Source organism: Strix uralensis, chromosome 5 (assembly GCF_047716275.1).
Source record: "Strix uralensis isolate ZFMK-TIS-50842 chromosome 5, bStrUra1, whole genome shotgun sequence".
NCBI lineage: Eukaryota > Metazoa > Chordata > Aves > Strigiformes > Strigidae > Strix > Strix uralensis.
Window position 1 is genome coordinate 77,399,811 of NC_133976.1, and position 27,030 is coordinate 77,426,840.

At 45.2% G+C, this 27,030-nt stretch overlaps 1 protein-coding gene across 1 annotated transcript in view; it reads right to left on the reverse strand.

The window, feature by feature from the left end:
* The window catches only part of AKR1D1 (aldo-keto reductase family 1 member D1), a 35,779-nt gene extending 9,547 nt beyond the window's left edge, over positions 1 to 26,232 (reverse strand). Inside the window, exons 1-4 of the mRNA XM_074869474.1 lie at positions 26,000 to 26,232; positions 9,426 to 9,593; positions 4,900 to 5,016; positions 437 to 514 (exon numbers count right to left, since the gene is read on the reverse strand). Coding sequence (XP_074725575.1) covers positions 437 to 514; positions 4,900 to 5,016; positions 9,426 to 9,593; positions 26,000 to 26,092 — 456 coding nt within the window. The 5' untranslated portion in view covers positions 26,093 to 26,232. The remainder of the gene's footprint in view (positions 1 to 436; positions 515 to 4,899; positions 5,017 to 9,425; positions 9,594 to 25,999) is intronic.
* Positions 26,233 to 27,030: the final 798 nt, after the last annotated feature.

Consider the following 27,030-nt stretch of genomic DNA (forward strand, 5'->3'; position numbering starts at 1 on the left):
TTTTTTTGTTTTTTTTTTTTATGGTGACCTTTAGGGCAAATTCGGTTTTTTCTTGAAGGCGAAAAGCCTCCTTTTTTTGAGGAGGATCCAGTCACTTCTTGGCGCTCCAACTTTCTCCTGCTGTAAAGATCTGATAAAGAGGAGAGATTAGTAAAAACCTACAGATACCTCAACTAGCAAATGTTGAGTGCACTCTCTGAAAGAAGGAACGTAGATGTCAGATATTTCAACAATGTTTTATTTTGTTCTAAAAATAATTAAGGGATGGCAAGATGCAACATCCTTAGGGACAAGTAGAATTTATCCATGGAGCTAGTAGAATTCGATCCATTTGCCCTGTCAATATGCCTCAGCTTTGTTTATGAAGGCCACAAGTAAAACAGAATGAAGATCTGTGTTTTTAAAGCATATATGAATGGATGTTGTGTTTGCTTACCTCCCAAGTGGCACATAAGTCTGTCTCATGGTAGATAATTTTTCCATTTTCATCTTTTGGGTAGATTGCTTCTCCAGGCTGAAAAGCAAAACCACGCTTCTGTGCTTTAAAGAAAAATTTTCACTCCTCAGAGCAAAGATTTCTACAGACTCTGTTTCTACTAGCAAACAAATAAAAATTCAAAAGCTTTCTGAAACACCCTAAGTTCAACAGGTCATTCATTCTGGGCTTACCACACCCTCCACTGCTAGATCATCCTTGGACACACTTCTGAACTGCACGAGTGGACACTCAGGAGTTGACTTTTACGTTATGGCATCCAAAGGACTGGTCTCCTTCCAAAGGGCTGGGTTAGGGTACCAACCTGTATTCTCTTCTATTTCTTCCCTCCTTTCTTCCCAGCCCTTCCCCTGATCCTGCATGTGTCCTAGGCACCTGGGAAGAGTACCAGCTCAGTCCAGGTCCCAGCTTTTGGAGGAACCATTTCCAAGAGATACTTACTAGTAGTAAAGGGCTACGTGCATAGCTATAGTACAGGCCATGAACCTCTTAAGTGCCTTATCCACCTTTCTCTGGGCACTAGGAACTCTTTCTTCCTGCCTCTATACCCCATAAACAAGACTTCAGAGATAAGTTATGAGCTGATATCTCATGAGCACAGCTTTCTCTTATTTGCTGGTCATTTCACTGCTGTTGCAGGCAATGCATTGACACCTGCCTCCCTTTTGTCTGATTGTAATTTCAGTTTTTTTCATAAAAACCCTTCGGTGATGTTTGACATTTGATCTGACTGCAAACTGCTACATTTCAAAGGCCTGGGTACAAGATGTTGACATGGTAACTCCTTGGGAACAAGCAGCTGTGACTAATATGATCAGTAACTGGCGCCTCCCAACTCAGTCAAGAAGTTCAAATTCAAGGCATTTCATGGGAAAAGTAAAAACACAGTCTCAGATTTCAGAGGCCAAGGTCTAAGTTAGAGGCATAAGCCTGTCTCCTCCAAATGTGCTGGTTTTCCTCAATGAATTCCACAAAGATGACTTGTTGCCTTTGTTGCTGTGTCTTGCTAAAAAAAATAATCTTGACTAGAAGGAGGTAGATGGCTGTTGGGTACATTTTTCTATTAGAAGGCAAAGTGTTTGCCATCATAATTTGAGGTGGAGAAGCCTTATTTACAAAACCACCCCATGGTATTTTGGAACAAACCATTCATACCCATGATATCCCAGAAAGCTCTCCAAGGACTGCAAGCTCAATGCATAGCAGCTGGAATTCTTTGAATTCAGGGGATGAGTCTGAATTCAAGACCTTTTTACTCTGTTCCATTTCTAATTCATTAACTTCTGTTCAACATTGCTTTTTTTTATAGTAGTCAATAATCAGCAATTACATTAGCTAATTTATCATCGCTCCCCCATTTTCCTCCATTTCTATCACTTGTGTTCTGAAAAGCAAAGTCAAGATGAATGGCGTTTGAAGATAAACTTATCTTGACTGAGATAAATGGTGTCAGGTATTGTGGATTTTCACAAGGATCAATCCTTGTGCCCCCTGCCTCCAGGGAACTGCACAAGGTGTTAAAGTACAGTTGTCTCTGCTCAATAGTCTTTAGGCAATACTTTCTCTGTCAAGCTACCTTTTTATGCAAGGGAGTTCCTGCATGGGAGAACTGTCTGCAGATGGATAAAGAGGGATAAAGTGCTGGGGGAAAGGCAGGGGTTTGATGGTGACAGGATGGTGGTTACTGGGTCTTTGTAAAGGTCTTTCAGAAGTTGGTCACGCTTCTCGGCTTTGGGTTCTCATGGACTGCACTGCACCAGTCATTCCCACAAATGCTGTTGTCTTCTCTTGGAGTTCTCTTGGAGATAGCCATGCACCTTAGAATATAAGGTGGCTTTCTACCATGCTGCTGTATGAGCACTGAAATAAGTGAGACAACACTGTGCAGTCACTGCCATCATGCAGGGATCACATTGTATCACGTCATGTTCAAAGTCTGGAAGCTCCAAAAGCATATTTAAAACACAGCAGTTGGTAACCACTGAGAGGAAAAGCCCTGCTCCCATTATAATAATTTCCTCACCAACACAGATGCAGGAAGACAGGTCTGCACATCCCATTGCTTTCACAAAATGGTCTTTGACAAGTGGGCTTTCTCAAGGGAGCAATTTTAACAACTTGTGAATGCCCATTGTATAAACAGAAGGCAATAAGAAGTCAAATAGTGAGAGTATTGGTCTGTTTTGATTTATTCTCTTAAAATGACAAGAAGATACTTGGATAAGACTTTTACAGTGTAAGGCTAAAATACCTACTTTCCTGCTAGATCACAGAATAATTTAGTTGGGAGGAATTTAGAGATCGTTTAGTGCACAGGTAGCTGCTTACTGATGGATCAGCCATCCTAGAAAACCTGCCAGTGGGTATGAGCTACCCAGGCAGAGGGCATGTGGTGGAGGAGACCTGTTCCTGCTGGTCATCAGCCTTGCTAGGGTAAAGGGGCTGAGCACTGCCGCTGGGCTAAAGGGAGGAGGGACATAAGGCCTGAATGGGGAATCTGTGTGAGGCAAAAATACAGGGAGGTGCGGGCTAATGTTGGTAGGTCAGTGAATGATGTCACCTCACATGTCAGCCGTTCTTGATACACCCAAAAGTGCTGGTGTGGTGGGGGTTTCCTCCTCTGAGCGGTGCTCTCCACAACTAGAATCCTCTTACTCTACCTAAAAGCCCCTATGAGAGCTTGCATCGCTGGCATCTGCAGGGGCACGTTTCCTACTGGTTTCGGAGTGGGACCATAAGCTTTGTCTCAAGTTCTTCACTGATTTCCAAGCAGACGCTAGTTTTGCTAGAAGGCTTTTGGGGAGACAGGAAAACACCAATGTTTGTGGACTAGGGCAGAGTAGGAATTTGTTAGCATTACACCTGCATACTCCTCACCAAAGGCAAGCATCGCATGCAGGATGGGTTTATTTGTGAGAGAGGGAGCAAAGAAAGGAAACATGTTACTACTGTAAAAGGGTGGGGTTTTTTTCTTTTTGTATTTGGCACAGAAAAATGTATACTTTTCAGGCAGAAAGTGACTTCTTTTTTTCTTTCCTCTCAAGGGGGACATGAATGAATCTCCAGCACTGCTACTCCTTTAACAACTCAGATTGTTGATACAGGCCTCAGGGAGTCAGATGTACATTACTTTAAAGCCAGCTGTCTATATCTTTATATTGTGAGACAATGACCTTCACTATGTGGGAGAATGAACTACTAGAGAATACAAACACAAGCAAAGGGAAACAGGAAATTGCAAGTGGTGGGAAATTTTTAAAAATGTACCCAAAAGGATTCCATACGTGGGACCGTATAAATAAAGTTTTAATATCTGAGTCCAGTTACTCCTATACAGGTCTTAATGGGATATGGCTTCCTTGGGGAAAAAGGAACTGCAGGTCTAAGGTGATTGCTTCATTGGTAAATTGCTTCCTATCTGATGCTTCTGACAGTTTGGAGTCCATAGTAAAATATAATTTTAATAATCAGAGAACTACCTTCCTTGCAGAAAGAGGCCATTTTAGAGCTTAAACATCCCGCAGAAACAATTAACTGGCCAATTGCCTGACCCTATTCTCTAAGAAAAAGGATTTAATTGGTTCAGAACCACTTAAATACATTTTGAATCTCATTCTTCTAGTCTATTATTTAATTTACCTTTACATCTTGTACTTGCAGAGGAAAATTGTAAAGCAAGGTACAATTGGCTGTGAAAACAGAAAATCTGGGGACTTGAAAGAGCTTGTTGCAAGGGAGGCATGCAACTCCAATGTGAGCTCCTTGTATTCAAAGGTTTTGGCTACAAGTTGCGCAGAGCCAGCAGTATGAAGGAATATCAGGCTTTAAGGTTTTTAGACATTTGAGAGTGAGGGATGGACAACCCACTGTGATCTACTGAGGCTGTCTGAGAGGAGCACTCAAGTTAAGGAGATTAAGATCATACCCAACTATTTGCCCAGTGGCTTTAATACTACTGAGGCTATTTGGTTTTGGGGACAGAGTAAGGAAATCAGCTTGGTGGCTTTTCTTCCTTTCCCTCTCCCCCTCCAAACTTTGCCCCTAGCTCTTTGCTGCTTTGTATAACCACTTTCCTCCAGTGACTCCCTCGTCATGGCTCAGAGAGGATTAAGACATGTGCTGCTCCAGCTACAGTAATTCTTCAGCTTAGGAAGTGTTCAACCCCAGTTAGGAGACCTGTCCTTCCAGAGACACACCATGTTACAGCTGTCAGTAACTGTTCTCACACCACCTATAAGCCTCTCTTTGTGTGGGTAATGCACAGAAATGTATGCATGCAGTATATATCAAACATCTGGTCAAAGTGTTATTTTCAACATGGACTGGAAGCTGCAAGGAAGATGCTGATAAAGACCTTGCTTCAAGACAGTCACGCACTTTTTTTGGGCAATTTTTCTTTTTACCTTGAAAGCCATTGGCAACTCAATAATGTAGAGGTCAACGTAGTCCAGCTGCAGGATCTTCAGGGTTTTCTCCAGCGTAGGACGCACAAGTTCTGGGGGGTGGCAGGTATTCCACAGCTGAGGAGGCAAGATAAGCTCTTTTTTGGGTGTCAGGAGGAACAGTGATCATCCACCAGCTGACACCGCCCCCCCCCACCCACACACACACTCTTGTCCTTCTGACGGAGCTTGTTATGCACAGTGCAAAGACATTGTGGTCTACATCACTGCAAGACAAAGGTGATGGGCCTTATCCTGTCCCAGTGCTGACCCAGTAAAGCCATTACATATTTGTTTATCACAAGGTTCTTCTGAGTTGAGTATATTGCAGACTCTTGCTCAATGAACTTAGGCAGACTCCTTTTGTTTTCCGAGCTTTCCAAGCATATGCTTTCACTGGAAAACTTTGTTCCCACAAGAAATCTGTGGTCAGTTTTATGCTTGAAGGCAGAAGCTCAGATCATGTGAGTTAGCTATTGAACAGCCAAGCACCCGTCACAAAGAGAATCTTTTGGTTTTCTCCTGTGGTCGCAGAGCCTGAGTGACTGCCTGACCTAGGGAAGTTTTAATTTACGCCCCAGTCCTTACTGAAGATGTATTATTTTTCAGTTACTGTAATTCAGGTGTGACTAGTTAAAGCACAGCCTTTCAACCTCTTTAATCACAACTGCTTCCTTGTGGGATTATGCCCTGAGGTTGCTATGGAGTGTGCTTAGTTGATTAGCTTTCAGTACTATCTCTAACTGAACCCTGATGATGCAAATCTCTAGAAGAATGAAACCATAGCATGGTAATTAGTAACCAAGAGCTCTTTGTAAACTGATTGCTGCAGTTAAAATTGACAAAACCCAGAATTAACACACAACAGAAGGTTTAAAGTGCCATTTGTTTTCACACAGTGAGCTGGGCTATTTTATCATCTTTTTCCAATGCACAAAACTGACATGTGGTGTCATGTTGAGTTTTTTGGCACCTTTATTGGCTGAAAAAACCTTCAGTTTGTTGGTATAGTCATTGTCTAGCCAGTTCTGCCACCAAAGCTGGAGTCACTGCATGCCAAGGTATAGAATGAATTCATTCTTGAGACACAAAATACTTAATTGCCATTTTCAGGAGAAGATGATGATTATAGGTGTCAAAGGACATAGCCTGGGTAACTTTTAAATATTTTAGATGTTTGGGTTTTTTAAACCAGATTATTGTTTTCCCAGGGAATAACTCTCCGCTCAGTTCTGCCAGCAGAGGCAAGGACACATTGTCTTGAAGTTCAGTTCTATTGAGGACAGCACATCTGACACTGCCCTAAACTGACAAACCAAAACAGGGTTTGGCACCTGGAAATTCATACTAGGCTGTATGTTGTAAGGTGAAAGAGTTTGTGATCACTAGATGGTGGTTACACAGGCTGAGGTGTACTATAGTAAAGGGACCAAGGGCCTGCTCTCAGAGTTTTAAGCTGTTCCATGGGATTTCCTGAAAGCCTTTGATCTGGATGGTTTTTAAGCATGTTACATGTAAAATGAGATGTTGTTTTGGACTTAAATATAGGTAAGGAAATTAGTCTGTATACCCTTCATGTGTAATTTGTTTTGTTACTGTGTTTTAGAAATTTAGTAACCTGAAGTCTGTTGATAGTTTACAAGGAGTTTTTCTGCGCACCCTTTCTAGCTCCATGCTATTGAGTTCAGTACTTGCCAGTGAATATACTTCCCTTTAAAAAACTGCAGAGGTTCTAAACAAACAGCCTTTAGAAATAGCAAACGTTTGTACTATGTTAATACATAGATGCCATGGAAACTTAGGAGTTTCATAACTGTTTTCATGATTTGTTCAAGTTATTGTGTTATCTACCTAAGTAGAACCCATGTAGACATTTGAGCAGCCAAAGCTGCCAGCTGGCTTTGGCATTTCAGGACACCACATTTCCTGGAAATGTTACTTCTAGTTTAATGAAAGAAATATCCTGGGATGAAAGAGGAGACCAAAAAGGTCTTGCTATATAAGCCAAGTGAGATGTTGGCAGTTGATATAAAACCTCTAAAATTTCTGGATGCTGAGCTGCTCTGCCTGATCAGCCAGCCAGCAGCATGAGCCAAGTGCAAGTGCTGATGATTTCAACTGGCAGATGCAGCCCAATTGCACCAAGTAACTATTCCAGTAATGCTGCCACTCAGTGGGGCTGTTCTTGTTAGTACCTGCTGACGGACCAGCCTTCAATCCGCACCATCTTTGTTTAAGGAAAGATTTGCATGAGGGCTTGAGTCTGAAGGGTTTTAGGAATTTCCAGTACTTCTGATGTCAGTAAGGCTGAAAACAAAACCAAATTTTGTTGTGTAGACTGCTTCCAAGAATGGTGTACTCTATCCACAATGTCCCCCAGAAGATGCAACAGTTCATATCGGTCAGTTACCAATTAATGGCGGTAGCTTGATATTTGCCTGTAGTTCATAAGATACATAAGTTTGTGAGGTACATAAAGCTAAAGATACATAAGCTCATAAGGCAAGAGACATCCAGTCCCACCCCTCCTGGGAAGTTCAGAGTTGCTGTGAAAATGTTCAGTGAAACCTGTGAAAATCCTGGATTGTGATGGATTGAATTGGTTGCAGAATATTTTCAATTTCTGCCTCTGAATTCTTTAAAGACTACAGAGATGCCTTAATGAACTATTACCCTGAGCACCTGAAGTTTTGTCAAGCACAAACAGGACACGACAGAAAGATAAATCCACGTGTGTCCCATCTCACGGTCACAAGGCAGGCTGGAACTACAGGCACTGGCTCTTGTGGTACTATGAGTTGCAGCCCTGTGGCTTGCAGGATCTGCAGTTTAAGGAACAAATGAACTTACAATCAAGAAGTCAAATGTAGTTTCACAGATGGCTCAATGTTTAAGTAGTGATTATCAACTAGGAAAATCATCTAGTGATTAGATCAGACAACCTAATATAGAAAGGCTTAATAAATAAAGTAAGTTTGGAAATTTTAACAAAACGTGCTTTCACAGAACCTAAAGGTTTATATGGGAAAATAAACTGCAGGGGAAGCAGTTGAGAAAGTTAAAAGACTCAAAATTGTTAGGACATCTGGTTCTAACCTTTTGGCACAACTTTGTGGTTTTGATTTGAAATATTACTGGTAATTTGCAGTAATGAAACTGTAAAACAGTTGAAACAAAATATTTTGACTGATCCAAATCAACATATTTGGCATATGAGAGACTGAGAGACTACCCTGATAAAGGTGGAAAAGCTGAGGATGTGAAGCTTTTCTCAGGATGGCAAGGTTGTTACCAGTAGAATCAAGCAGGGAACTTGGAAAAGGGTTGCATACTTTACAAATTGGAAATTGCTGTACTCGGAAATTGGTCTATAGCTGCTGAAATCCACTTGGTCTGCAAACTACCCAATACGAAGCTTACTTTCCCAGATCATAGAGCTTAACTATATTGCTTGCAGTAAAGTGGGCCTTTTATCCCATGGGATCTTTCACTCTAGGAACCATGGTATTTATTTCCAAGGCTGTTGAGTAACTTTTGTGGATTACGTCTTATTTGGGAAAGGAGAAAGGGAAAATATTAAGCTGATATGTTCAAAGAAGCACTGCAGGAAGGGGAATTTGAGGCCATAATCTCCATTAGAAACTGGACAGGCACCATGAATTTTCTGGGGCCATCTGATCTTTATTCTGCAATGTGCAATGAGCTCTTTCTCTTATACCTGGGATGTAGTCATCGTAGTTATAACAGCTTTTGTCAGACACTTTATCGGACAAGGGATTTCATTATTCTAGGAGAGAATCAACTCTTATAGCTAAGACTTTAAACCATTAACTAGCTCATGCATTATTCTGGCCTCGTTGCTCTAGAGCAGAACTGTGATGACATCTTCTCTCCAAGTGAGTTGATTCATCATACTAGAACCTTTTAATGACAGGTGATACAGTAACTAAGGGTGTAGCTTGATGAGTAATTTTCTGGCAGTAGTACCACTGTAAGCACTTGCTGTTCTCCTGTACACAGACACTTGCATACACGTGCTTGCTCCCACCCCTTTCATTGTGCAATCTAACAGCAAACCTGTACGGGGAATTGCTCTAACAGAAAATAACCCATTTGCAGGATCATTGTCCAGATCAGGCTCAGTGAGTATACAAATGTGTGTGCCAGCGTAACACGTGGGACAGTAACAGCTTAGGCAGCACCGCTGAGTGTAGCAATGGTTTAAACTTGCTGGTGCCTACAATACTAGGCAGAATGGATGTTGCATGGTTCCCACTGCTAACAAAGCTTTAAACTGAGAACAACAGTGATTCCTGCACTTAGCAGCAAATCTAGTGCTCATTAAGCTCTGCAGCATTATGGTAATGCTAGGAAAAAAAATAAAGGATGTTGGATCTGGAAGCATGCCCGATGTTGACTACAGGCATTCTTAAGCCAATTCACAGAAATCCTGGATTTAGTGTAAATATCTGAATGCAGCTTCTCACCTTGCCACAGTAAAAAATGTCTTCTCGCTTGATCCTTCCTTCAGCAATCTTCTCCCGGATGGCTTGTCCCACTTCATGCTCATTGTAGTAGACAAAGGCACCGTCAATATGGCGGTAACCAGTATCAATGGCAATCTTCACCGACTCCAAACAGGAACCTTTGGGAGTCTAATGGGAGAAGAAAAAGAAAAAACATGGTTTCAGGCTTCTGCTCACCTCTCCTGAAATGCTATGGAGTCCCTGATATATGCATAAGGTTCATGCTGGAGTTCATTCCGTCTAACCATCCGTTACCTCCCCAGACACCTCTCTTTCAACTTCTGAATAAAAATGTGATGTGCACTTTTCTTCAAAACTGTTGTGAATGTGGAATTAGACTGGAAAAAGGAGCAAAGCAAAAAATTCTCTATGTGTCTGGGAAAGAGAGAGTACTAGAGTCCTCAGAAAGTAGAACTGAATGTATTTCATATGAAAATTATTTCAGAATTTCTTACCTAGAGAGCAAGAGCTTTCCTACAACAGCCGTTTGATAAAGTCCCTTACTCAAGAGGACTTTTTGGTTGAGCAGAGCTGGTCAACCACCTGCCTGATCAGAGGTTGTGTGAATACCTTATGGCCTAGTAGAGCTTTCAGCAGAGCAGGAACTCAGATTTGACTTCTTTCTCCTCAAATCAACTTACCATTGGTGGTACCACAATCCAAAGGGTGATAGCTCAGGAATGTCTACTGGTGTTCCCAGTTCTGGACAGCTGCTTTATCGTGTGGCTAAGAACCAGTAGATGCTTTAGTGTACATTTATATACACCTTACTGCTTCAGTTTAAGATGAGCCCAAGAAACCTCTTAATAAGTCCAAGTGGCATTTTTGTACTGGGTGCTGCACTTACGTTTACCCATCTTTGCTGAACTTCATAGTAAGTTTGTTTTTTCAGAACAGTCATATTTTCCATTAGCCAACGTGGCAAGCAAAATACACGTAGGCCAAACCAAGCAAAAAACATAAGACTGAAATAATTTGATCACTGAAATGACACTGAAAACATCTTATTGTTGCCACAATTTGTATAATGAGAGGGCAGCTCTAAACGGTGGTGGTCAAGGGCTCTCAGTGACACATGGCAATGCTATTCTCTCACCCTTTTCATAGGCATTGCTCTGCTGTGACAGGGACATCTGGTTCTCTTAAAGGAAAACTGAAATAAGGTGAATCAACCTGCTCTCCTGTGCTGCTCTCTGCCAGCAGCAAATGCCAAGAGGTGAATTTTGTGACCTCCAAGTGAAGGGCCAAGACCACGCTGCTTCTCCTATGAAGAAAACAGATGACAGAGACATCTGGAAATGAGACAGGAAATGAAGAGAGGATGTCAAATTTGTTGGTTTTGCTGATGCCAAGGAAAGACAAGAATCAGGATTGGCAATAGGTGCTGTTGGGAAGGACCACTTTTCACCACAGCAATCGGTCTCCCTCCAAGCTGCCCTTTTACAGCAGCCACTGGCTTGGCTGTCCAAAAGTTTGCAATAAAATAAGCAGCTGCTCTTGCACCACCTGCTGAACTGGAAGGTGTGAAACTCATAGCTGCCACAGGATGCTGCAGCGACTAAGGACACTGGTCTGCCCTTCCACATTCATGGAAGACAGATCTATGACAGACTGCTGAAGACACATAGGGGTCAACCTCTGCCTTTCAGTCTCAGAGCTGTAGACTGGTGGCAGATTATTCTGGGGTAATGGGACTGTATCCTGGCCTGTTTGGTCCGCTCTTCAGTGTCCTGTCCAGCCTGGCTGCTATCAGACATGACTGAACCAACTTCTCTTCAGGCTCAGGGGGGGCTCTCTGCTCCAGCATGCAGTGCCTAAAGGTTACTTAAAATGCAAAGCTGCTTACACTTGCCCTTATTTATTATAGACGTGAGTGAGGGCTGAGAGGGAAAATGGCACATTTTGGCACGCTACAGTATTTAGAGCAGTGACAATGCAATATTGTCTGCTTAACTGAGAGAGACAATGAAACAGTTGTTTGAATGCTTTGCTGCTTTCATTGTGGGAGCCTCCCAAAGGCATGCTCAGCCCCTGCCAGGGCCCTTTCCTAGTTGTTAGTAAGATGTAATGAAGACCACAGCAGCTAAAAGCCTTTCAGGCGCAGTCAATGGCTAGTTTTCACTCGGGGCACGTCAGGCAGCGTTACAGAAGCATGATGCATGGAGCAGTGACCGTCTCCAACATGCTCACGACTTTGTCCCTGCCTGAACCTGCAAGGAAGGATTTGAGAAAGGCAGTAGGCAAAAAGCTGACACAAGTACTACAAGCCTGCAGGTACTGATGACAGTAACCTCATACCTCTGTCTTGGCAATGAGCTCCACGAGGCTGTATCCACAGTTGCAAAGCTCAGGGTGACTAGCACAGAGCAACAAGGCTCAGCTTAAAGGTCTTGTAAGCTCAAGTCCAAGTGATGATTAGTTATCCGAAATATATTTTAAAGAGTGTAATCAGTGTTTTCTCTATGAAACCTGATTAACAGTGTGACTTTTAGATCACTTCAGCCTGTTTGACTTCTACCATTCAAATGCACGAAAGCAGACCAGTGACACACCACCTTAATGCAGATTTTTAAAAATAGTGTGGGGTTGTTTTTTTAAACTTTTTCCCTTTTGTTGAAGAACCTGAAAATAGGGTGTGGGCCTGATCCTAGGATTTCCTCTCTCTTCTCTTTTCACTCTTGAGAGATTGCATGAACACAGCTCCCACTTTTTTCCTGCAGCTGTAAACTAAACCCCACAAAGCAAAGAAATGTTGATTATTGACTTGCATCTTTTCTGAAACACCAGGGCCATTTTGGTCATTAACAAAAGCAGAAGGAATAGGTGAAGAATGGTAGAGAGTCTCACGTATAGGGCAATGGCATAACTGCAGACTTGGGAGGAGGGTAGAACAGAGGGAAATGAGAAAGCTTGCAGTTACTGCAATTGCCTTTGGCTGAATTAGTTAACTTATGTTAGAGCTGAACTTCTATGTATTTTTTAATCTTTTGCATGGGACTTACACACATCTGTACAAATAGTCTTGTGAAAGGCTCCTCCATCTCAAGGATTAATCTTATCCTTTAGGGGCTTCAGGAGGCTTTTTTTGGATCAGGCCTTGATTACCAATGGCCAGAGATGGGTTTATGTTAAATATAAATGTTTTTATTGCACTAGTTCATTTCATCTGATGTGGTATATTAGTTCTGACAGATTCTAGTCTAAGGTGCTTCATATAAAAATGCAAGACAACCTAGGGAACAGTTTTTGGAAAAATCCTGCCTCTTCTGAGCTGTCCCAGCTGAAGGCCTGTGACATCTGCAAGTCTGGAAACTTCATACAATATGTTTATTTTCATTCTAACGGAGAAACTATTATATCTAGCATTTCACGTATCTAATCCTTCCAAATCCTGCAGTAATGGGCTGTGGTAAACTGTGTTGATGAGTTGCACAGGCTAGTCATGTTGTGGTTTTGCCACTTCTTAGAAGTGTTACCTTCAGTGTCATATCTTATTCCATTGTTTCCTGACAGACTGTATTAAAGCTGGATTACTTGAATCACCACTCCTCATCCATCTTTCTGTCATAGAAGACACAAACCTGGATCTTGCCCTTCTACCCCGCTGCTCAGCCTGAGGCATTTTAATCTCTTCTGTCTTTCATGGAAAGAAAGTCTTTAACTAGTAGTGACCAGATCAGAGATTACTAGTTGAAACCCAACTTTTACTTAAGTGCAGATAAAAGTTTGTGATATGACTGCTTTTATGTCTCGTGGTGTTGTATAAGGGTCAGCACTCAATCAGAGCAGTTGATGGAGCAGTGCCTCCCAGGCTGCCTGGCTGCAGAGCAGCCACCTTCACCAGGAAAGCCAGACCTCCTCCTCCTCCTTACACCAGGTTATACTCACTAGTGTACACTATCTACAATGTGGTTGCCTATGCCAGCTACTCACTTCAGGTAGGCCTTTATTCTTGCACCGTTCCCAGATAAGCAGGGCTCCTCATGTTTAGAGCAGCAGAAATGCCATATGAGGTACTGAAATGTCTCTGTGCTTTAAACCTTTGTGCTTTGTCAGTAGTAATTCAGGACACTTTGGCCTTAAGACAAATCTTTGCTTCTTTATTACTTTTTATTTAAGTGTAGATAAGAGGTATGCTTGATCCTTAGCTGTAATTAATGTTTCAGCTTCTAATCAGTGTGCCCTGCAACTATGCTGCTTTGATCAAGGACTGTTGTTTTAGAACTGGAATTTTATAACCACTTGTACACTGTAAGTCAGATTTCTATCTTCAGTGCTCTTACTTACAGTCACTAATTTGTGCCAAAAAAAGGTATTAAATTTATTACATGTTTTATGATAAAAGAAAAACTTCTTGGTTGACTAGAACCACTTGCTCAATCACTAATAACTCCTTCAATAACATCTAGGTTATTTTTAAGATCATAGAGTTTAAGGAAACAACACACAATTATTCCCTCTATCAATCAATAGCTCGTAAACCTGCTGATTTACCACCATGCATGACAGAGTAAACCAGTACCTCTTTCCTTCAGGCTCTATGGTAAATAAATCCGGCAGAAGGGCAGGGGGAGCAGACTCGGATTTTCACCTTCACTGAAAGGAAGGCAGAAGCAGTTTGGCCCCTTCTCCATAGATGAAGTAGCCAACTGGCCAGTTACCACATTTTATGACTCTGAAAAAGCAATGTGCTTCATCAGTTCTGCCTCTCTGAAAGGGTCTGCTCTCTTTTTCATCTGAGACCATGAACTTTTTTAGTTCTTAATGTTTATTCCAGACACCTTCCATGTCAAAAACTATTCTCCCTACCATAGAAAATGTACAGCTTCAGTTTTACTCCTGACTGCATGTGACCAAGCCACAGGGGAATATTTTTTGTGCAGGCATACCCATGAATTTTACTGTTCCCTCTCAAGTAGAACAGGATTTGCTTAGCAGTGTTAGGGGTTGCCTTACTCATTACTGTTATTTAGTATCACATTTCAGCTGCCCTCCAATTCTTTTGCTTTCTCTATAGCATCCTTTTCTGGTCAGCAATTTCCATCAGCTTTCCAGCTGATAAAAAGGGATTCTGGTTACCTCCAAATACAAAGCAAAGGGACACAGTAGTGGCAGACTGTAATCCTGCAAGAACATGTGAACAGCTACCATAGGCACCGTTTTTATAAATGTCTTAACATCACTACTGTCATTTATTCTGTATTAGTGCATACAGTAAAGGAAAACAGTCTGACTCAGGCTCCCAGGTTCTGCTCTGCCTCGTTTCACATATGCAGCTTCACAGAGTTACACCAGTCTCAGCAGTATGGAGAGCTGAGGAAGCAGCACTTTGGGAAATGAGCTGTTTGCCTTAGTCCTAAGTACCTCACCTGGTTAGTGCAATGGTATCCAGTCCCTCAGCTGGGAATTATGATCCTGGAAGGAAGAGCTTGAGGTGTTGAGAGAGACAGGGCCATCTCCTGGAAAAATCTGACTTTAGCTGCAGCTGAATTATACAAGAGATCCAAACTGTGGGCTAAACGCTCCAGTCCTAACCTATAATTTAAGATGTGGAGCCGCTGTTTAGGAATCTTAGTCAGCTAAATACAGGAAGGGGAAAGTAGGTACATTCCTGGGCTCAGCGCCTCCTTCACCAAAGCTCGGCACTCACACACAGATTCTTATGCAAGTTTCTAGAAGCCCAATTGCTTATTTCCATTTGTCTGTTTTCCGGACAAACTGGCAAAGAGGACTGGCTTAAGATGTTAGGAACAGAGCATAGAAAACATGTGTACTGAAGGCATTACAGGAAAGCACAGGTTGAGTTTAAAAAGCTAGAGGATATGAGCCACATGAGGGTACATTCTTAGAATTGTTTAATCTTGTAAAGGAGAAGTTGTACTGTACACCTCTTTCTTGGAAAAAGCAACCGCCAGCACATCCCTCTCTCTTGTACACCGGAAAATCTGTCTTTTGTCCCCCGGAAGCATTGGCAACCACCATCCAGGAAGCAAAACCTAGCAAAGGGATCTCTGCAAAAGCAGGTAGAGCTGAGGAGAGCACCACTGAGAGCCACGAGCTGCTATGCTGGTTCAGAGCTCTGCTTTATGTCATGCAGTGCATTGCCTTAGAAAGTGCAGGGCAGCAAATGCACCCAGAGAAGACAGGGGCAATGGTGACACTTGCTGCCTCGTGTCACACTGTGAATGAACGTGGACAAGGGGTGCCTTTTTCCTCTAGCCTGATGTCCTGTCAGTCGCTTGAAGTGTGATGTTTGATTGCCTGTACAACAGAAATTAGATTGCATAACTGCAGATTTAGCATGTCTAGAATTCCTCTGACATTTTTATTCTAGGATTTAGCCAAAGCTGTCTTCAGGAAAGCCGTATTACTGTAGCTGGCAGAGGCTGCTGGAGTTATTTTTACCACTTGATTGCAGAATCCTCAAGTTTTAGGATCGCCACAACTTTTCACTTGATGCAAATTCACTTAATGCAAGACTAAGTTAAAGGGCTGGCATGCCTCTCTGTCAGCAGATGGAGGATTAAGGCAAACCAAGCAAATGACATGCACACCCAGGTACCATGCTTGCAGTGCCAGCAGGGTGACTGGGACAGTTTCCTGAAGAGCTGGAGGACACAGCCAGCCAGCCCTGGAAAGCATGGATCTAACTGGAAAGGTGGAAGCTATCAAAACACCCTTCAGACAAGAAATGTGATCCCAGGGGTGCATGAGGTACAAGGCAAAGATAAAGCACCAGTTTGTGCAATAACAGAGGAGAAAGAAAAGGCTGCCAGTAGTTCCTCTACTTTGTTCCCTAGAGTTAAAGGGGAGAGGTTTCTGGCGCTAGTTTGAAGAAGTGTTTGCAAAAGCAGATGTAAAACTTGGGGAATTCCACCACCTAGTTAGCTGAACCAACAAAAGTTGGCTTTGATGAAGCCTAGAGAGGCATTTTCTGCACAGCGTTTTCAAGTTTTGACAAATGTGGCCTCCTAGGTAAACCGAAGACACAACCCAGATGTTAGCTTCCTGCATGAGCTGTAAGAACATGCTCACGCTGTTCTTTGGAGAACTTTAGGGAATCAGAGACACGTGGGAGTGCACAACCATATTTAATGTATGGAGTTAGTCAGGGTTGTTTCAGAAAATGGAGGTTTATCTGGAAAATTGGGCTCTAAATGTTCTTGCCAAAAAGTGTATCTTTCAGTTGTGTTAATTGATATTACTTACTTGTAGGGGTTCAGTTTTTCCCCCTCTTCAAGAATGCCAGTGATTCCCTGTCTCATCTTCTGTAAAACAATCTTCATAACTTATTTACATACGAGGGCTTTCCCTGTGGCTCTTGAGCAGGATTAAAAATCCAGCATGCTTAGAAAGCCAGAGGAAAAGAGAAAAAGAAGTGGTCTTTTTCTTTGTATTATTTTGCCTTGATATTATTGCATTGGTAACAGCTAGCTTTGTAGTTTTTGAAAGACGGGTATACTGAAACAGCTAGTGCTTGTCACTGCAGGACGCCGCTATGGAACGGAAACGTCTGCTTTCTGTTTGGTTACTTTTCAAACAAGAATCCCTACAACTGGTTGTGGGTAGTGCTACTGTCCTAAAAGCTTCTCTGAATTAACCTTCTACTAGTTTTGTATCTGGGCTGATTAAACACAATCCTACCCTATGTTGTAGCCAGACGTGTAGCTCGGTGGGTTATGTTGGCATCTGATATCCACCATCCGAAAGCCGTACCGACCCCCAGACAAAGTTGTCATCTCCTAAATGTCACCTTGCTCTGGGAACGTTTTCCTCTGGAGTGCTCTTGCAGTGTCCAAGTCTGCATGTGTTGGTACCACATTCGGGAGCCAAGTGACGCGGTGCCAGGTTGGCTGTAAGAGCCAGCCCCTCTGCCTGGATTAGGCAGGCATCGCTGCACGGGGCCAGGCGATTATCTGGCTGTCAGCGGTTTCATTAGTAGAAGTTGTCCGCTCTGCGGGGGGATACGTCTCTTGGTCCTGGAGTAGTCTGAAAACGTTTTCACATAGCAGCTCAGATGTCAGCTTAGGTTAGAGGTACTATCTTTTTAAGAAGAGCTTTTTTGAAGGCTTATAGTTTAAGGCATGCTCAGGTTTTGGGGGCAGTCATTCTGAGCACAATCAACTCCTCAGAGCAAACTAAAAAAATCCACCATTTTCCAGGACTAGCAATTCTGTGGCCATTTTGCTCAGAAGTCCTCCTTAGGTTGATGAACTTTGTAGCGAGAAAGTTAGTCTTTCATTCACCCTCATCTACAAGGCTGGGCCCATCCTCATCAGGAATTTTACATCTTGACCATTTCAGTAAATGCAGCTTTTGATCTGCCACACATGATTAGACACTAATTGTGTTCATAGCTGGAAACACCGCAGAAGCCGTTGGCACGAAGTAGAGATTAGTCATACTATCAATTTGTTTTCTATTAAGCTTCAGGATTCATAGAAATGAAGAACCACAGAGATTTCAGCAGAGAAGATACACAGAAGTAAACGAGCATTTCTGCAAATTCAACAGTGTCTTAGAGCCGTGGGTTTTGTGCAAATCAAAGTCGTAATAACTTTCTTGTGTCCTCAAGAAAGTTGCATGCAAGAATCTTTTCTCCAGCTTGACAGAGTGTGATAAGACATTTTGTCAAATCCAACTTTAAAATCTGACATTAATGGTTAAAGTACAGTTCTTACACAAAAGCTAGGAGTTTTTGAGCCTGCCACATTTCAGAAAAAACAGCTACCTTTTCTAATTAGATGACTTAATTTTCCTTTCTTAATGAGATAAAGATGCAATCTTGCATTTATGCAAGCCAAAAATGTTCCATTGTATAACAGGAGAGATTACAGGGAGCTAGCAGGAATTGAGGCGTCAAGAGGTGGTTGCAGGCAGGGGAGGAGAGTTCATGGCTGAACACCAAGAAGACAAAGCGTTGAAGGCACAGAAATGTAGAAAGACTGTTCCAGCGGCAGAAGAGAAAAGTTGTATGGCAGAGGGGAAAAGACGAATGTAAGATAAACAAATTCTGCTTTTCGTAGGTGGTAAATATGCCATTAAAGCGTATATGAAAGGGAACTTTAAAATGCATCATGCAAAAGTCATTGATGAAAGCAGAATTTGTCCAAGACACTTCTGATTTAGTGCATTCTTCTACTCTGTACCCTCACCTATTTGCTATAAGAAGTCCGATCTGTGAAAGCAGTATCTTAAGTGTTCATCTGTTCATCCCTCATCCTCTGGCATATTTGCCATCTCTGTAGCAAACAGCAGGGATGGATTCAAACAATCATACAGCTCAGAGCCGCTGCAGTTTCTTGAATCCCCATGCAGACAACTTCTCCTGTATCTTCTTACCCACGGTGCTTTTGATCGTGTTTCCAGAGAGCAGCCGTGCTCCTGCCCGAGAGCCATGCTGTTCTGCTACCTGCTAAAAGCTATTGTGCCTCCCCAAGGCATTTGGGGACCAAGTACCAAGAAATCCTGCCTTTTTCTGCTCTTGGCAACTAGGTCTTGCCAGTACTGTGATTTAGTCGAGGGATGAGGAGTAAAATTGGAGAGATTAAGCAATGAGGACATTATTCAACCAGGATACCAGACAGTGAAGGAAAGGCTTGCCATCTGCGGTCTGTGCAAGCAGAATCATCTGAGTATGGTTTAGTCCTCCAAGCGTGAAACTAACTGAGTCACGACTTTGTAAGTGAGTGATCTGGCTACAGATATATGGTTTGGGGATGAGTTCAGCGTGAAGGCTAGGCACAGTTCTCTTCCTGGGCTGAAGTAACGTATCTCCATCCCTTCTGCCCTTGCTCAAGTGTACAGATCTCAGTTTGGGAATATGGTTTTAGGATATCCTCAGAGACCAAAGGAACATAGGGCCACCCTCTGAAACATCTCAGAAATCCCAACCCTGAAAGACCACGTGTTGCTATGTGTTGGCCAGTTGTTGCTCTGCTGCTCCAAAGCGCTCCCTGAAGACAAGAAGAATTGGTACCACATGAGGTAATACTACTGCTTAAAAAGCAAATGGCTTGAGAAAGCCAGTGGTGGTTACCAAAAGGGACCGTAAAGGGGCACAATGGCCTTTGGAAATGCTGGTCAGGGAATATGGTCCAACAACATTAAAAAAACAATTTCATTTTGGGAACTTTCTTCACTTCTTAAGTTCAGGGCATAAATATGAGCATCCGTAGCCAAATATCCCAGCTGACTCCCCCCCAGCTCAGGTCAAATCAGGTTCCCAATAGCCTTTTTAGTGAAGAAAAAGGCAAAATATCTCCCTGGCCTGGTCATTTCAGGTAGGTTTATAAAGATCACTTCATTACAAAGCTAACTTCAGACTCAGTACTTGCTGAGTTCAAACACATATTCATGTGTAATTGTTCATGTTAAAAGGACTGTGGTATTTTCTTTATATATTTATTCTTTATATATTTATATTTATATATATATATTCTTTATATATTTATTTTTATAGCATGTCATGGGAGGTAAGCTAAGGCTGTAAGGACACTGCTCTTGCCACCTCCTCTCTTATCTTTTTCAAGAAAAAATCTAGAGGTTGAGTGGGAGGTTTACCCCAGGAGGAAGGAGGAAGACAGTTGTCTGAATCAGAGAAGGAAATTTGTAAGAAAGAGATCAAGAAGTAGGAGCCTTTAAGCTTTCACCCTGTCTCCAGAGATCTCAGGTGTCACTCCTTCCTGGGACTTTCAATACACGATCCATTTCGTAGCTTTGGGTCAGGCCAGGTGAGTTTCTCTACAAGAAATCATTGCTGTCTCCAGCTGATCATATTTCAGAAGCCGGTGATGGCCAGGAGGAAAACAGAGGGAATTAAATTGTGTGTAAATCCCCCCTTAGTGCACATCAGAGACCCAGATTGCATCATGGGGACAAGTCACTTCTTATTACTTCTTTTGACTTAAAGGTGGCCTACGGCAGCTCCAAAGGCAGGCAGCCTGCAGCAGAGATGCAGCCTGCACCGCTAAGAGCGATTGAAATAGTTTGTGTGCACGCAGCCTTGTGCAAGGAACTCTTTGGCATAAAAGGCCCTACAAGAGCACTAGGGGCTGTTAGGCTCGTACAACGAAAAGTCATTCTGTTCAGCTTCTAGCTTGGGTGTAAAAAGTAATTCAGGGTGCCAAAACAGTGTTTTTACTTATCCAAAACAGATTTTTTTTTTTTACTTGGTCACTCAGCTTGGATATGGGAGCCCTGGATGAACTTTTCCTCTCCCTGATTCAAACCAGCAATTTCTTCTTAAACAAACCCCAGACTGTCTGGGCACTCACAAGGGTTACTTTGTGGTAGTTAAGGATTTGGGGAAGCGGGTCTCTCTCCCTCCTGGCTGGATGCCATACCAAGTTCTTCAGCATCCAAAGCTGTGGGGCTGGTGGGCAGTGTGCTTGCCTGCAGGGAGGGTGCTTCTCCTGCTCCAGCCTGTACATGTTTCTTCTTGCCTCTCTCTAGCTAGCACATACCCCCACAATCACTTTTATTTCCCTGGGCTGTGTGATATGAGTTTAATCCCCAGAGGCAGAGAAGAGGACTGAATCTGGTTTCCCACCACCCGTGTGGATTCCCTCACCAGCTGGCTATTCAGGGAAAGGCAACTGCTACCTCCAACTGCTTTAATAATCCTTTGATTCCTCAGCTTGTACTGCCAGTGCCCAAAATGAAATGCTTTGCCATTTGTTTTGCCTGAAACTATTCCACAAAACTGCTTCCAATTTATGAATGGATTTGGCTACCTCAGAACCTCATTTTTAGCAAAGTTGCAACTTGCCAAAAACCCTCACCCAGTGCTATTCTTGAGTGCTTTGCCCAATCTTATGTTTCAGAAGCAGCGCCTGTGTACAGTGCGGTTGCTACAACCTTCCCTCCAAGTCCTGTCCTCCTTCAGTCAAAACAGGAAGGCAGGAGAGGAGCTGCGGCCAAGGCCCCTTGACCTTCCAGGGAGACAGCGAGTATTTATGTGGAGGCACTGGGCTGATGATCTTAGCTGTGTTGACAGGGATGAGTTATAAAGTGAAGCGGGCATAAGTGCAGTTTTAACGAGGCATAGGATTTCCAGGATTTAGGAGTGTTTTTAGCACCTTTCCCCTCCGAGCCTGCTCATCCCCACACTCCATCCACTTCCAGATGGGTACCAGTACCACTCGCTGGGCTCTGCTGGGAACTGATCATTGATGCTGGGAGATGGTGGGATCCCAGGGGGCTGACCTGGCTCTGCTGCAGCATGGGGCCACACCACAGGCTCATCAAGGGGGCTGTCCTCCTCCATCTTCCCCTGTGGGGCTGCCCTCTCCCTCCTCCCCCTCCCCATCTATTTAATACCCTGGAGAATTGGGTCAACGGCTAGGGGGCCCTCAGGGAGGGAAAGCTGGACACAGCACATCTGCTGGAGCCTTGGCAGAGCTACTCCTGCAAGCACGGGGCTTTGCCAGAAGGATCCACAGAGCTAGACAGAGGCAGAATTGGCCTCAAATTTTAAAGCCATCTGGAGGGCCTTGATAGTCCAGATTCACTGCTCCCGCTGTAGTTCCCTTGCAGACCCATGAGGAGAGGGGATATTTAGGGAAGGGAAGAGAGAATAGGGGAAGGGAAGAGAGAATAGGGGAAGGGAAGAGAGAATAGGGGAAGGAGTCAGTGACTGAGATTCTCAGTGTTTTACTTGAGTCCATCCTTGCTAGAACAAACAGTCTAATTTACATAGGTAAGACTCTAATACAGCTTACATGTTTCCTTCCCTGTGTGAAGGAGCACGCAAAACCAACTTCGATGCACTGAAATCTGCACCAAAAAAAACAAACTAAGCTTTTTGGTTATACAATTATTACCTTCCCTTAAAAATAAGGATAGGAAACACCAATTAAAGCAGCAAAAATATTCCTAAGTGCTTTTTTTTATAAACAACACAAGTTTATCACTAATGCTGTGACCTGGTGAAGACTCCCTTCTTTCTGCTAACAGACGAGTGGATAGCAAATGGATTCATTGCACTTTCTTGCTGTGCTAGGAGAGTAAAGCAAAAAGAACCCCCCCAACATCGCACTACCAGTGTTTTCAGACTCAAAGAACTGGCTGAATTCTTGTCATCCTGACCTGTATCCAGCAGAAGAAAAGCTCTCTTACACCTAGGAGGAAGGAACGTTCAATTAAAATGAATCTGATTAACAAATAGACCTTTTCCACAGTGGTCCATCTCTGCTCCGGTTGAGTGATGTACTTTGTTGAGTCAGTAAACTTGTACATGGGACCAAATTTCAGTCTTTCAGATTTATTTTTTGTTCAGTGTTTCACAACTGGAGAAGCATGACTTATCTCCCAAAGTCGTCTTTGGGAGAACAATTAAGTTATTTAAGACGAGTAAGGCAAGCTGCTGACACATTTCAGTTCTGAAGGCACTGCTGTGCAGTTTATCCAGACAAAGCCCAAATCATGAAAGCTGGCCTCCTGCCTCTGTTTTCTTGTAACTAACTGTCAGAGAAGCAGATTTCCCTGCTCCATGGCTAACTAGATCTGCCTGGTTTGCTTAACCAGCGAGTGCATTCCTGCACTTCAGGAAGAACACTCCAGGCTCATTACGAGCTACTGGGCTATAGCACGAGATTGAGAAAACAGATTTGTTTTGGGCAAGCTGCTCTGACATGGAGGTGCCAGGGTGAATAACCTTTGGAAAAAAAAAAAACTCTGCCTCCAAGAGCAAGATGAATAATCTGACAAATGAATGGCTCTGTACTTTATATCAAAGCACAAAATGTCTAGAAGTCGCGGAGATCTGACTCATGAGCAGAAATAGCATGCTGGGGACAGCTGGCACCGTTGCTACCACCAGCTGCCTGCCCCCACCGCTGGAGAATGGGTGGCTCAGATGCTGCTTCTTAAGCAATTCAGCCACAAAAGGCTACAGCTAAGCATTTTAAGGGAAACATGTTAGCGCTAGTTTATAGCCTCACTCATTAAGATAAACCTTGAAACAATCTCAAGTTGCCACAAAGCCTTTCAGCTCTCTAGGCTGGAGTAACAAGACAGAAACCTCGGCAGGCATCCTGGTAGAAGTTGCACCGGGCACAAGTCAGTGCTGGGCAGAGCAGCTTGTCCCAGCTAAGTGGCACTTCGTTGCCACGGCAAGGGGTTGACAGAAGCCTCCGTCCTCTTATCAGCAAAGCAGCCTTTTTGAGATGGGCAAGCTTTAAGCCATGACCTATTTAAACGTCCTGCCCCATCATCAACCAGTAGCTGCAACCAGTTCTGCAACAAATCCCGCAGCACCCTGCTACCGCGTTTCCCCAGCTGCCCTCTGTGACAAGTTCCCTGACTCAAATACACAGTCCTAATCCTAGCATAAAGCTTCGGCTCAGCTCCTCCAGATAAACATATTGTGTTTCACCTGCACTTGTGTGAAGATGAGACTTTTGCAAGTGCCTTATCAGTGCTGCTTCCTCTACCTCTTCTCAGCTCCTCCTCCCACCAACAACTTTCTAACATGTTTATCATGTAGAAAGAGAAAGACAGCTCAGAAAAATCAAACTCCTACAAACGTGGGGGAAAGGAGAATGGGTGGTTGGGTATATGCACCCATCCCCACTGAGGGTGTAGTTACACAGCAGCTTCAATTGCTCTAAATTGAAGTTGCTATAGCAATCCCCTGCCTGCATCATCCTGTTGTGTCCCCCCTCTTCTGTCACCAGAAAACAAAGGAGATACATGCAAAAGCCACTATCTGGGACTGATTCGGCTGAAAACCAAGCCTACCTAAAAATGATTCATTTTTGCTGGATGAGCTCCATGCAAAGGCTTGCCATCCACCTTGACCTGCAGGAGGGCAAAGGAGACAGCAGAATTTTGCAGGGCTGGGGGAGAAGGAGCAGGACTGTTGCTGTGCTGATTTGGGGACATTTGAATTTTTGCAGAATGAACTCAGCAGGCATTGCCAAGAAGCTGCCTCCAAAAGGGGAATCCCATCTGCCTCTCAGCTCTGGCAGGTTACGTGCCACTCTGGGCTCCCTGCCTGAGCCTGGCTAATGCCACAGCGGTCGAGCCATGGCTCATCTGGGCTACAGGCAAGAAGTGCAGTGAGGCAGGAGCACCCCTTCTGCTGGCAGCCTCATTTTTCTCAACTTAAAACTACTGTAAAATTTCAACTCAAGGGTTGGGTGCATGATATGAAGGTCTGGAAAGAGACGTTTCAACACTGAATTATGCAACGTTCTGCTTTGCTACATTAAAACTCCTGTTAGCTTGACATTGTTTCACTAACTGTAATTCAAAGAATACACCGCCTGAAAATATCTCCAGAAACTCTAGTGATGTGGGAGACGGTGCCCAGCTCCTGAAGTTGCAGATTCCCACCGATTCCCCCGACATAAACCAGCACTGTTAACCAGGGAGATCTGCGGCCCTGGGGATTTCTTACACCCTTTCTGCATCACTCATGCGCTGCCTGCATCAGTGTTTATTGAAGATCTCCCTCGACGCTGTTATTAATATGCTATGGTACAATTAGGGTGTTAAATGGCTTTAATCAAGAGTTTTCTTTAAAACGGTATTTTTAAATACCTTGTGGTGTGTGGAGTCACACACACAATATTGCATCTTATCTCTGATACTATCACACAAGAAGGGTTCTAGCCAAAATTTCTGTTTTCCTACTCTTCAAACAAACAGAAAAAGAACTGCTGACAGATCAGGCAGTTTCAGAGAGCAAAAGGCAGCAGCCGGCGAGTTGCCTTTGTGCTCCCGGGTGCGCAGAGGGAAGAAGCATCAGGTGTGCTCCCCCTGCCTGGATGCAGCCGTGCCGGCGGCAGTTAGATGGGGGTGCCTGCGCGGGACACGCAAAACCGAAGGATGCAGAATATTTGAGAGTGGTTTGGCCGCTGGCAGTCAGCTGTGGAAGCCGCAGGAATCACGATGCAGGAATTTGGGTCTTTGTTTCAGGAACATTCCTTGGAAAGTGTCTGGGCCAGCTGCAAGACGGTCCGAAATTCCTCCTCTTATCTGCGCCCGGCTCAGGGGGGCAGCGGGGCCGGCCCGGGGGACCCGGCGGCACCGGCCCCCTCGGCTCCGGGCTTTCCGGGACCGAGGGCTCCCGGCCGCCCTGCCGGGGAACCGGCGCCCGCTGGGTCTCACGTCCCTTCCCGGGGGCTGCAGCGGCCCCAGGGCTTGCACCGCCCCGACCCCCAACCCCGGGGGCAGCGGCAGAGCCGCTCCCCGGCCCCCCGCGCCCCTTCCCGGGCGCCCACCAGCGCGGAGCCGGGCGGAGGTGAGGGGCGGCGAGCAGCACACCGCAAGCGGGGCGGAATTTTTTTTTTTTTTTTTTTTTTCTCCACCTTTTCCTCCTCTGCGCGCCGCGCACTGCCCGTGCTGCTCACCGGAGAGCACGGGCTTTAACTTTGCACGGGGAAAGGAGCAAAAAGAGAAGTGGCCGGGAGGGCAGGAGGGGAGCGGGGAATAGGCGGGTAGCCCCGGCCCGGGGGGGGTCTGCAGCGAGGGCGGCCGCCACCTGCCCCCGCCAGCGGAGCGGGGCGTCCCGGCACCCCCGGACTTACTTTCTGGGGGTCGGCGTAGGTGCCCAGCCCCAACAGCGGGATGCTGTTCCCGTCGCTCAGCGGGACGCGGTGGCTCTCGGCTGTCAGGTTCATAGTGCCGCCAGGTACGGCCGCCCCAAGCCCGGGGCTGCCTCCGCAGGGGCGGGAGCCGCCGCTCCGCTGCCAACCGCGGCCCCTGCGCACCGGCACCCACTGACCGACCGACCGACCGGACCGACGGCGCCTCCGCAGGGGCCGAGGTACGAACTGCCCGCTCCCGCCGGCGGGGAGTGCCTTTTTGGGGGGCTGAGCCACGTGTGCCCCTGGCGGCTCCGCACCGCGCCCCGCCGCGCCCCGCCCCGCGCCCCGCCCCGGCTCCGCGGACCCCCGCGCACCGCCCCGCCTCGGCCCCCGCGGACCCCCACGCCGGGCCCCGCGGACTCCCACCCCCCCCGGCCCCTCGGACTCCCACGTACCGCCCCGTCCCGGTCTCCGCGGACTCCCCACCCCACCCCCGGCCCCGCGGACCCCCCCGCCCCGCTCCGCTCTCGTCCCCGCCGCCGGCCCCGCGGGGTGACCCCGGCGGACGCTGCGCGCAGGGCAGCGACTGGTTCACGGGAACCTGCCGGCGGGCCGGTGGGCGCCCGGCACCCCGGGGGGCTGGGGGGGGCCTGGCCGCTGCCAGGGAACCCCCTGGGGGCCGCCCTGCCCGGAGCTGCCGGCGAGGGGTCCAGCTCTTGCCCGCCGGGGTGTCCACCCCGACACCCTCCCAACCCCCCCCCCCCCTCGGCAGCAGGGCACGGGCTTCCCACACTTTGGGGTGGCAGGTCTTGGGACTTCTCCCACAGGGCTGTAAAACCCTTTCTTAAAACCCCAAATTCAGGGTTACCAAGGACACTTTGTGTCCTCCGGGGACAGCTTCACCTCTCCTTACCAAAGGCTACCGGCCACAGGTTGAAAACCACTGCTGAAGGGATAAGGAAGGAATGAAGAAAATCCCAGACAGGAGACTGGTGAATAGTTCCTCTGCCTCAGCATGAGGCCCAAATTAC